Here is a 12,429-nt window from a genome sequence, read left to right as displayed (position 1 = left end):
CACAAGCTTGGGAATATTTGGCGGGAACGCGAGGAGCGAAGCTGTTGAATGTAGAGGTGTAAACCATAGATAATAATAAACTGCGTATCGTGACATAGACTTCTTTATTTACTCTACCATTCAGTATTCGTTACGATTTTATCGTTCCATTACTCGTTACTTTTTATATCGACTCACATAAAACAACGCATTAAGACGTTTAGCGTATTGCGTACGGTATGGCATTGACGTCGCGTCCTTGGAACTGTGTGGAAAACTTAAGTATACGATACACACGCTCACGTGGCCCGTACACACATTAATTCTCTCTAGGTTATCCAATCCCGTTTTTGCAGGATAGCCGTTGGAGCGCCGTGGTATGCGAGGAGTGTAGATCTTCACGATAACTTAAATTTAGAACTGATACCTACGTAAGTTTATTAGAGAAGCGTCAGAACACTACTTTGGAAAAGCAGCGCGGCTCGATAATCCTCTTATCGTGGCCACTGCGAACTACATATCCGACCTAGGCAGTGGGAAAAGCAAAGTCACCTTCGCCCAAAACATGTCCTGTGGGATCCCCTGAATCCACTCTCGGTGCTCTTAGGCTCTTTAAGCACCGGTCACCGTCCTCGTCAACTCGTCGACTCCGAGACGAAGAGTTCGACGTGCGAACTAACCCATAGACACAACCCACTGAGTTTCTCACCGGATCTTCTCAGTGGGTCGCGATTTCGATCCGGTAGTGGATTTGGTAGGGCTAGTGTTAGCAATTCTTTCATGTTGAGCCCGTGAGCTCACCTAACAGTCCGTGCGAAGTTGGAGTAGCCCCTTCGGCTACCAACGATTAGGTAGGGAAAAAAAAGATAAACACCTGGTTGTTTTTTCGTTGGGGGATCCAATTTACATACCTGGCACATGGGGATCAAGACTAAACACTATCTATCGTTATATCTCTCCCGACGTTCCATCTCCGCCTGAGATGAAACTCGGGTCAAGGTAAGGTAAGTAGGAAGGGATCCCACAGTTAGCACTACATCCTCCTGAGGATGCTCAGCCAACGGGTCGTCCAGACAACAGTCGACGATTTGATACCAGCTGGCACGCTATGGCAGCATGTCAAATCATCACGGCAGTCCCACGGACGGACCACGATACCGTAGAGCCACAGGTCCGCGGGACCGTAGTCGTGCCGTGGCGCACTAGAATGTAAGCAGCGCGCCAGGCCACCTACCAAACGTGCATTTTTGAGCATTCTGAACCAGGCTTGTGTAAATATTAATCTATATTTAGTTGGATGTAATAGGTCAATTACTTAAAACTATAACTTTTTATGTTGTCCAGTTGAAGCACCGGGTATTGAATACTGCAGAGGTTCCCACAAACCAGTTCGAAAAGGAATGGCAGCGAGTATCGAACGAGGCGCGCGCGTACGTCGTGTGTACGCTTCGGTGGGTGCGGGTGAACTGCGGCGTCCGAAAAGGCAGTCGTTTGAGTCACGCTGGGACCCGACAACGAGAGCCCCTGATTCGCAGATTGAATAGTCTCAGCGTGCGATCAGGGCTCCTGCCGGCGCGGTAGGCGCTTGGGTTGCTATAAACTGTAATTTAATATCCATTTGACGCAAAACTACTGAATTTCCCATGAATTTACTGTAAAATAAAATGCGAGTAACGAAATCTATTCCCGAGTGATGTTTTGGTGTTCGGTATTAGATGGACTGCCCGTTATTCGATACCGAATACATAGTTACGGCTTGCTTGCTACAGGTCTAAGTAAATTGCTTTATTTTCTTTTTGAATTTAGTCTTCCTTCAGCTTTAAATGTGATTGGTAATCAGAATATTAGTGTTTTATTAACTATTTAACATTTGTGAAAGTACCTACAAAAATGTGGAAAAATGAAATAAAGCCGTTGGAAATAAAGCTTCCCGGGTTCTTCCAAAAAAATCCATTGAAAAAGTCTCAATAAAAAACTACTATTTGACTGCTACTTCTTTCTTCGCATCTCCCCTCGTTTCATATAATTTCAACCCGATTGATTAAAATCTCAAATTAAAAGCTTATTACATTTGGCTGAATTTAGTCGACTGAATTCAGAAGCAACTTTAGAAGCTTCTGATTACATTGTTCTAAATTCAGTTACTGAATCAATTGTTAGTTTAAACGCGACGAAGTAAGACGTGTCGTGTGCGTAAGAGGATGGCCCCAGTATTGTCTAGACAACAACAAATTTTTTGTTCTTTTTTGTTTTATTTTGTTCTTGTTTTTTGTTTCAATTTCTCAGAATAAAAAAAATAAAAACAAGAATATCGGTGAAGAAATATTTATTGTTGTGTGGAATGTTAGCAAATATGAACATTATGAGTGATTTAGAACCAGCTGACTTCAAAAATTATCTATAAATGGATTCGATCTCCTTTGACCTAATATTAAATCTTGTGGCACCGTTTATTCAAAAGCAGGATACTATCCTACGATAGTCTATTATATATCTATTATATAACTACATATTACATATCTAATCCTACGATAGTATAAGTCCAAAAGAAAAATTGGTTGTAACATTATGATTTCTTGCAACAGGAAATTCGTATCAAGATATAAAATTTTATTCTTCAATATCCCAACCCCTGATGACAAAAACTATCCCTGAAACATGTCGGCCTATTTATAAATGTCTGGCACATTAAATCAAGGCGACCGAAATTAATACTTTTTATTCGGAAGTAAAAAACAAACGAAAACGTCCTTACGCACGGAGAGCTATGGGACGACTGAATGAAACCATTCAGTAACTAAATGCGATTACACCTTCCTAAATGCGTTTCTAATTACGCTTCTAAATGATTCAGTCAGTCAGAAACCATCCTTGCTACTGAATTCAGTAGACTAACTTACTGAATGCTGTTACACTTAACTGAATTCAGTAGCGACTGATTTCAGTCGTCTGAAATCAGCCAAGTGTAATAAGCCTATTAATCAACATAATCTCATTATGCTTCGTATCATTTTTCATCCTAAATAAAAGAAAAAAAATATAACTCCTGGCTTAAAAGTTTTACTACCAAGCTATTAAATTTTCAAAAAGATAAAAGAAACACGCCTCTGAGTAGTCTGTGGTTGACACACAATCACTCAACACTCAACACAACATCAACTTTATTCACAAAAACAAAAGTAATGGTAATAGTGTTGTTTGTCGTGATTTACCTAAAGGAATCAAACTTTGAAAGCTAAATTAGAATAAGTATAGATTTTCGGCATCAAATTAACAATTAAAAAAAAAATTGCTTATCATTGTTTTTCGAAATTTATTGTTTACTGATAACATTTGCCGTACATACATACGTATAAGAATTAAAGAAAAACCTAACATTTTCTACGAATAGAATTCGCACCAACAAAACTACCAATATATATTTAAGCATTTCCAGTAAATGTAGGTGAGTTAATTGACGTTTTTTAAAATTTGTAAAATGTTCCCACTACTTATTGCTTGATCTCATTGGTGATTTGTTTTAATTCACTTATCACAATGTATGATCTTTCTTGAGATCGCCGCTTTGCCCGATGAATACAAATAAGTTACTAATAGACTTAAAGTGTACTTAATTGAAAAACCAAATTTTCCATGAAATTTGTAGTCTGTAGCTCATTGCTCAGTTGTTGTTGGTTGCCAATTGTTACAGATACGGTTTTTACATAACAGGACTGCTTTTCTACTAGTAATCGTAAGTTAAATGGGTCAAATTCTTATTCACTTACTCTTCGCTTTGAATTTCTGACAATACGGTTTTTATTATAAGAAGTGTGTACTTGAAAATAGTTTCTGAGAAATGTCTTTGAATGTTTGCGATATATAATTAATTATATTATATTTTCTATACCCTTTCACCTGTTGAATAATTAAAACAATTCAAATGACAATTGGTCCCTCCGGAATCCAGATGCTCAACAGACTATTTATATAATTAATTATATTATATTATGATTACATTTTCCAATGTTTTTTATGCTGTATCATCATATGCTGTAACATCTAAAAGTGGACAGGTTCAATTTCAATTGACAGTGGTTGGTCAGTTGTCTGTGTTTGCAGTGTGGGCTCACAAACTGTAACACAAACACAAACAATCTAAATGAGAAGTTTTCCATGCAATATAGTAAATGTAAATATTTTCTTATCCCAAGAAAGTCTATCATTCTGTTTTCATTATTCTTTGGTTTTAAGAAAATATACTTACCACTGTGAAGTAGAAGAAAGTAGGTAGTGATCATTAATAGATGCAATGCATTGAACATGATGGTAATAGTCCTTTATTATAGGTGAGAAAAGTAGTCTTTTGTGTGAATAGCTATGTGAATAACTGTACATTAAACAATGTTGAATGATCTTAGATTATGGTACTGTATGTACTTCAATAGAAGTAAATATAAAAAGGCATAATAGAGTGAAATCAAAGTTTAGTTTTTTAAATTGCGTATATAGGTGATTGAGCTTAAAGCCCATCTGGTGTCAAGTAGTTGCTGTAACCTATAGACATTATTTAAATGTTTTTGAAACTATTATAGTTTTTTAAATCTAAGGAAAAGAAAAATATGTCCAAATGTAACACTGCATATATGTCAAAAGAAAATAATGTTAAGTATACAAAGGAGGTGCAATAATACAACTTATAATAAAACTATACAATTGGAAAAGCAAGTAGTATAGTGACAGCACCGTGAATAAATGAAATAATGCATAGAAACATAGATTATTATTCATCAGGGAAGTAAACAAAAGATTTGACCTTGTAAAAAAATTTGCCATACATAATAAACAAACTGTAACTAGACTGAACTTGAACACTGTGATAGTAGGCCGAAGTGCGAGGGAGATGACCTCTGGGCCACACCCAATAAAACATAGGTGTGAATTTGTGAAGCAGTGGTGTATTTCAATAGAGCATCATATAATAATAATTCTTTCTTCTTCAGTCTTCTAGTCTTTGTATTTTTGGGTTTCAAAATAGTCATATAGTCAATAGTTGTTATGGTAAAAAAACGATGCCTAAATAGCTGTACAGAATTAATATGATTCTTAATGATTATTGAAATAAGAAAAGTATGCCAATGCATGCCAATAAATTCCTAGTTTACACACCTACATCACATCACTGCACAAGGGTAATAAGTGGTGCAGTGTATTCATCTACAACAGGCCCTTAAATTCATTAAGTGTGATTGAAAAAAAGGGGAAGTTATAAGTACAAGGTGTGAATAATTTAACTTTTTTTTCTAGGATGGTGTTCTAGTTACGATTTGAGTCTTATTTGAAGTTATTTGGGTTGGTTTGAACCCATTTTTCAATGTAGGTACATATAATTTTATAATATGCAAAACTATTTTTTTGTTTAATTTATAGTCCCTATAGTCCATAGTAATAAAGCCCATTACTGTCCAGAGATGTTGATAAAATTGTCCACACTTGTGCATTTTCATAAATAATTAAGTAGTTAATAAGTCATCAATTAATCATTAATTATCCTAGGTAGTGTTCATATCAGTAGGGTAAAGGTGCACCGCTCCTAACAAGTATGGTTTTTTTAAATTAATTTTCTTTTTAAATTAAACCAATGTTCCTGGAATGAATTAAAGGTGATCATTGTCACGTGACGTTATAAGATTTCAATACATATTATGTATTGCATTTGCTATTATGTTTTGTTATTAACATAAAAACATTTTGATTTGAAACATCTATAGCCGCACGTAAAACCGATTTCTGGCGTGGCGACACATGGCGTGGCGACGCGTCGCCATGCGCAATCGACTGTGCGATTCTCTCCCACTCGATCCGGCGTTAAGCCATCTCTCTCGCTACACTGAGCTCGGATACCTATAGTGTATACTCCGTAGTGTATACAGTGTTGTTTACTACAGTACACATAACCTGTGTTTTACTTGAAAACAAATTATTTTTTCGTAATATTTTATTTTATCATTATGACATATTTAGTTCCTATCACAGTCTGTTCTTTTTGTATATTACTTTTACAAAATAAAGTCGATGTTTCACATCTGCCAGGCGTCCCGTGACGGCTCACATTTTTTTATATATTTATATAAGTATCCCTAGAACTACTCAATAAAAAAATCCTTGGAGGAACAGGAGAAAATAATATTCACTGCATTTTCCTTTTTGCAAACTATGACAATATATTTGTATTTTATTTTAATTGTTAACATTGAAGCGCGTTAGTGGCTACTCGACAAAAAAGATAAAAGTTGACAAAGGGGTGAGAAAATGATACTTACAGTTTTGTCTTTGCCTATAAAAAATAGATATAATGTTTACTTCTTTTTATTGTGAGTTTAACATGAATGGAAAAATATAGTATACATATTTTATTATTTATAAAGTGAACTCAATTACTTTTAAATTTTCTAAAGTGCATCAGTGTTAATTAAACAATATTACTAGAATAGGGGTAATTTATCTAAGCGAATTCCTTAGTTCGGTGAGGTGTGAAGATTGAGCGAAAGCACGGTGTATATATGTCTGTGCAGGCGGGCAGTGCGGGCGATGTGGCGCGGCGCGCGGGCTCGGGTCGCGGCGGCGCTGGGGCTCGCCGCGCTGCTGCTGTGGGCCTGGGGCGCCGCCCCGCCACGCTCGAGCGACCGACAGGCGCCAGTCGCCGGACGCGACTTGCCGCTCATCTTCATCGGCGGCGTACCGCGCTCCGGCACCACGCTGATGCGGGCCATGCTGGACGCACATCCGGACGTGCGCTGCGGCCAGGAGACGCGCGTGGTGCCTCGCATCCTGCAGATGCGCGAGCACTGGGCCCGCTCTCAGAAAGAAAGCGTGCGTCTCGAGCAGGCCGGAGTCTCCCGCGCCGTGCTCAATAACGCCATCGCGGCCTTCTGTCTCGAGGTGATCGTGCGGCACGGCGACCCGGCACCGCGGCTCTGCAACAAAGATCCGCTCGTGCTCAAGATGGGTACGTACGTGCTGGAGCTCTTCCCGAACGCGAAGTTCCTGTTCATGGTTCGAGATGGGCGCGCCACCGTGCACTCCATCATCACAAGGAAGGTGAGACGCCCTAGACGCCTAGAAACAGGATTGCAGTTCACATTTAGATTGAATTTTTGATGACCCTCGTATTGTGTTGCCTTGCAGGTGACCATTACTGGATTCGACCTGACGAGCTACCGGCAATGTCTCACAAAGTGGAACCATGCCGTGGAACTGATGTACCAACAGTGCAAGACGATGGGATCAGACAAATGTCTTATGGTGCGCTATGAGTCGCTCGTGTTGTGGCCGCGGGAGACGATGCGACAGGTGCTTGACTTCCTGGAACTGCCCTGGGACGAGGCGGTGCTGCACCACGAGCAGTACATCAATCAGCCGAACGGAGTTGCGCTATCCAAGTGAGTACGGCGACGGGTAACGTCGAGCCTGGACGGTCCATCAGAGGCTGAGGTGTGAGGCTTGTTGTCGCTTGGTTCCAGTGTGGAGCGGTCGTCGGACCAGGTGGTGCGCGCAGTGAACCGCGACGCGCTGGACAAGTGGGTGGGCGCCTTGCCGGCCGACGTGCGGGCCGACATGCCTCAGCTGGCGCCGATGCTGTCGGTGCTGGGCTACAACCCGTGGGACAATCCGCCGCCCTACCACGCGCATTCGCCGCCGCCCGCTCTCGATACCTAAACGACACTAATTCTAATGCTCACTTCCAAAGATATAATTGCCCGCGTGTTGTTGATGTGAGAAATTTAAATTGTATTAACGATACGTAACCGTGAATAATTCGCATCACCGACGCTAGTCTCTGGAACTTCGCCTTATCGCTGCGATAAGATGGTCTTTACATTACGAAAATTTACGATGTTATCGGCGACTCGGACGTTGAATATTTAATTAGAATCAATTTAAGAAGAACCCGACACGAACCGTCGCTGCATCGGAACGGTTGGTTAAAATTGATACAAACTAATTTGTGTTTCATGAAATTGGATTATAATTTAATACACCTTGATTTTATAAATTCCACAATAGTATCAATGGCTTATACAAATTATAAAGAAAAAGGTTCCGTACCTAAATCGGCCGTATCTTCGAAGAAATAGGGCCCGCGCAGCGCCATCTCCCGCACGACGCGACCGGCACGCGCCCGCCACGCGCCCGCACGCGCCCGCACGGGCTGCGCCGCCGCTGCGAGAGATGGCGCTCTACTCATCCATGTATCAATGTTTTATTTTGTGCAATATTACATGGTTTGTTTTAAATAAGGTGCTATCATTATAGGTAATTATTACTTTTTGTGTTCGTTATGAAATTAATGTTGTAAATAATCCAGGACGAATAATCTCATAATAAAATAAAATGAGCATTGTCAAAACGTTTCATTTTCGTTGTAATCTCTTTGACCGGAATTTATTATTGCTTAGTAGATGGATGGACCAGCTCACAGCCCACCTGGTGTTAAGTGGTTACTGGAGCCCATAGACATCTACAACGTAAATGCGCCACCCACCTTGAGATATAAGTTCTAAGATCTCAGTATAGTTACAACGGCTGCCCTACCCTTCAGACTGAAACGCATTACCGCTTTATGGCAGAAATAGACAGGGTGGTGGTGGTACCCACTCGCGCGGACTCACAAGAGGTCGGATTGAGATCATCGCCGTCTTTGTTTTTGGCCGCCAATATTGTTCGTTCACTCTACCAATTTAGCTGGAATATAGCCTCTTAAGCTATCAGCGAATAGGTCGGGAAACTAAAACTGCCAATTATGGTTTCTGAATTGTTGTTCTATGTCCGTAAAAACACGCCGAATAAGCTCTTTTTAAGTCGGTAAAGTGACAAAAATCTGTGGGTAGTGTAAATCATCCGTTCCAAATATCAACTGCGACCCTACCATTTCCAATATCTAATAACTCCTTCGACAACAAAGTCGCAGTTTGATCTTATTGAAGAAACACGCGCATATTAGTTGTTAATTGGAGTGTATTTACGTGCCGCCACAAATGCCTATAGTTCGTCAGCAACAGTTGATCGGGGAATTATGGAAGAATCTGACGAATATCACCTGAACCTGTTAACAGAATCATGGCTCCACCAAAAAATAACTTTTAACGTTCTGTCCAGTGGCTCCAGTGACCTCGCATCGTACATTTATTTTGGCGATGTTACAAACTGATGCTTCGTTGATCTTTAGTGGTAAATTCAAGAATGTGCAGTTCCTCCACGTTCTGCCAATGTTGCAGCTATGCCTGATGAAGCCAACGCTAGGGCTCCTTCGTTTTGCGGTCAGATCTTTGCTGACAGTAATGAAATTAGGAACGTTTTTCCATGTGCCCCGGAGCAAGTAAGCAAGCAAGCTCGGAACTCGGACGTAACGCAGGTCGCCTTCTCCTTGCCAGTGAATATAGCTTTCGCGTACTGACAAATTAATGATGGATTTGTTATTATTATTATTTAGAAAATTACTTCTTTATTTTCTTTTTTCGACAATCAACTGATGATACCTTTGCACTTTTATGATTTCTGAAACAGCAGATACTGTTTTAAAAAAAAAGGTTTTGAAGTTTGAAGAAAATATAAAATATGGAAAATATGTAGGTACCTATATAAGTTTGGAATTGACGATTCACTTTTGCTGTATATAGTACCTACTAGCGGCACGCTCCGGCTTCACTCGGGTCTTAACCAACATTTCATACTAAATAATTATAATACACACAAATCAACCCTTCTATTTGCGTAACTAAAAAAAATTATAAAGATAGCTTGATTATTATTATTTTAAAGAATTTTTATTTTCATTTAAATGATACATATTTTTTTTTTATATTATTATTTTTGTAATTTTCGTAAAAAGGTTATACCTACATACAAAACAAAAGCCTTTGAGTTTATTGAGTCAGAGCTTCCCGGTAAGCGATATTTGATGTTGTTTCGTTTTTAAAAATAAAACAACACTTACTGTGGCGTAACTATAGTAGTTAGACATATATGCTGTCGCGACACTTTTTGTAAGTAATAATGTGTTCTACAAAGTCATGGTACATTATTTTATTCTATCATCAATAGTTTTCGCAGCGCACGCGACGTAAATAATATTTTAGGTAATTTTTTTACACCTTGGGTTACATTATTGGATTTTTAGTAAGGATCCCTAATTAAAAAAAAAAAAAGTATATAGCCTATGTCACTCGGGGATAGTTTGCAAATAGTGAAAGAGTTTTTCAAATCGGTTCAATAGTTTCGAAGCCTATTCAATACAAACAAACAAACAAATCTTTCATCTTTATAATATTAAGTATAGATAAATATTTGACAATCAATTAACAAAAGAATTCAAATGTTTCACAGCTAGAAACACTTTGCATTGGATTATCGAATTAAATTGCCGTTTTTAGTATTTTCCTTTAATTATTATTTATGTTTCTCAACGATTAAACTTTCCCTGAATATCCATAAATATTTCAAGATCAAAATTAGGCAAATCGGTTCAGTCATTCTTGAGTTTTAGCGAGACAAACGAACAGCAATTTATTTTTAAATGGTATAATATATATGTCGCCGCAACGATTTTTAGAAACTCTATTTTAAGTTTATTCAAGTTTATTCATTATAAAATTATTGTTTAAATTATTTAATGACTATTTGTTGATTTGTGAACAATGTCGCAATGTCAATGTCGTTAATAATTAGGCGTTGTTTTACTACGAGGCCGAATTCCTTTAACTACTTCCATTTTTGTTAAAATGGTGGTAGTCACATTTATTGTCATTGGTCAATTCTAAGACATGAATTACTTTCGCTGATAGATTATTTTAGTGCTAATATTTTAAAATCAATTGTAATAAAATCAAATCAATTTAACAAAGTAAAACTGCATCGATTACCTTAATAATTATTTTGTAAAAATATTGTGGGTAACTCTAAATGTTATGGTGTTGAACAAATGGTATAAAAAGGGAGTGACCTGCGTCACACCGGCACTCCACTTCGATAAAGCGGCACGACACGAGAACCCTCTCATCGTGGCCGCCGGTAACTACATTCCCGATCCTGCGGACAGAATGGAAAGCAGTCGACGTCGCCCAAAACACGTCATCTCGGATCCTCCTGATCCACTAACGGTGCTTTTAGGTACTTCAAGCACCGGTCACCGTTCTCGTCGAACCCGTCGCTTGCGACGAAGGGCTCGACGAGTAAATTAACTCTCAGACACAGCCCACTGAGTTTCTCGCCGGATCTTCTCAGTGGGTCGCGTTTCCGATCCGGTGGTAGATTCCGCGAAGCACGGCTCTTGCTAGGGTTCGTGTTAGCAACATCGTCAGGTTTGAGCCCCGTGAGCTCACCTACTAAAGTTAGGGTTACGCTGACATAGCCGCTAGGGCTATCAGCTTAGGTAGGAAAAAAAAAAAATCACACCGGCACTTTTGCTCCAGCTCTCGGAAAGGAAACATTGTGAGTACAATCTATGTCGGTTTGCATTTAAAAATGTTTAACTAGGTAATTCTTGTGAGTTCATAATTAAAAGTTGTGAAATAATTATGACTTACTTCTCATTAGTAAAATTCATTTGCATACCTTCCTTCCAAGCCACGATTTAGTGGTTTGTATTTCATGTAAAATTACATACATTGAAATCACGTCTTCCCTTTTATTTACACCCATAACCTCATTCTATTCGACATATAGGTATTCGTAGAATCTAACAGGGTTGATGGACTAGTATGTAATGATTTGACATTGATTAGACATTTTTTTTGTTTTTTACATGTTTTTTAATTATGTGATTTGTTGTTGATTAAATGTTTGACAGTTACGAAATCCATGGACATTTTGTATGGGAAAATGTTTTTTCTTTTATCAATTATTTTCATCAATTTTCTAATGTTTTTAATACATAGTTACCTACCTACTCTGCTATTCGGGATGGAGACAAATTTATCAAATTAAAAACTCGACAACGAAAAGTTATGAGTTCGAACAGACCCGATCTTATTGATATATAATATAAGATATATAGTTGTATATATTTAGTCTGGCCATAAATACTGTTACAATAAAAAATAATAAAAAATCTATTGCAAATAACATTTATTACTTTTACAGTGTGTTAGTTTAATACATAAATATAAAACAATTTAAAGTATAAAAAGCTTATTCGAAGTGGTCTCCATTGGCTGCAATACAGTCCTTTAAACGTTGAGGCCAGTTATCAATAGAAGCACGGACTCTTTCCATGGGAAAATTTTTCGCTGCCAATCGTACGGATTGTTTTAGGGACTCCATATTATCATGGCGTTTAGAGCAAGCCATACTCTCTAAAACTGACCATAAATCATAATCCAGCGGATTAAGATCGGGACTAGACGACGGCCAGTCTTCAGCTCTGATGAAGTCCGAAACGTTCGTTTCCAACCAAGACTGCGTAGACCGAGC

At 38.5% G+C, this 12,429-nt stretch overlaps 1 protein-coding gene and 1 long non-coding RNA gene across 5 annotated transcripts; one reads left to right on the top strand and one right to left on the bottom strand.

Moving 5' to 3' along the window:
- Positions 1–3,072: 3,072 nt before the first annotated feature.
- LOC101739802 (protein-tyrosine sulfotransferase) lies at positions 3,073–8,368 on the top strand. Of its 3 annotated transcripts, XM_038013375.2 has the most exons (5): positions 3,090–3,424; positions 3,671–3,712; positions 6,534–7,059; positions 7,147–7,400; positions 7,482–8,368. In XM_038013375.2, exons 3-5 carry the CDS (start codon positions 6,550–6,552, stop codon positions 7,675–7,677), a joined length of 960 nt encoding a protein of 319 aa, XP_037869303.1. In that variant the 5' UTR covers positions 3,090–3,424; positions 3,671–3,712; positions 6,534–6,549; the 3' UTR covers positions 7,678–8,368. The 3 variants fall into 3 exon arrangements, with proteins under 3 accessions (XP_037869304.1, XP_037869303.1, XP_012552268.1); XM_038013376.2 differs by lacking the exon at positions 3,671–3,712 and having other exon boundaries at positions 3,073–3,158; XM_012696814.3 differs by lacking the exon at positions 3,671–3,712.
- Positions 8,369–8,759: 391 nt separating this feature from the next.
- LOC119629015 (uncharacterized) lies at positions 8,760–11,986 on the bottom strand. 2 transcript variants are annotated; one of them, XR_005245114.2, is made up of 4 exons: positions 11,544–11,986; positions 10,881–11,046; positions 9,596–9,736; positions 8,760–9,516 (listed from the first exon to the last, which is right to left on the bottom strand). It is a non-coding gene; the product is annotated as an uncharacterized LOC119629015 (long non-coding RNA). The 2 variants fall into 2 exon arrangements; XR_009974127.1 differs by having other exon boundaries at positions 11,572–11,986.
- Between the last annotated feature and the right edge of the window lie 443 nt (positions 11,987–12,429).

Source organism: Bombyx mori, chromosome 10 (assembly GCF_030269925.1).
Source record: "Bombyx mori chromosome 10, ASM3026992v2".
In the NCBI taxonomy this organism is placed as follows: Eukaryota; Metazoa; Arthropoda; class Insecta; order Lepidoptera; family Bombycidae; genus Bombyx; species Bombyx mori.
The sequence above is the reverse complement of the archived record's forward strand: the minus strand, read 5'-3'. Positions and strand labels throughout refer to the sequence as shown.

Coding starts and splice junctions, on each gene's coding strand:
- LOC101739802 (XM_038013376.2), top strand. CDS start 6,550: ATGTGGCGCGGCGCGCGGGCTCGGGTCGCGGCGGCGCTGGGGCTCGCC. Junction 7,060..7,146: donor ACTCCATCATCACAAGGAAG/GTGAGACGCCCT, acceptor GTTGCCTTGCAG/GTGACCATTACTGGATTCGA. Junction 7,401..7,481: donor AACGGAGTTGCGCTATCCAA/GTGAGTACGGCG, acceptor GCTTGGTTCCAG/TGTGGAGCGGTCGTCGGACC.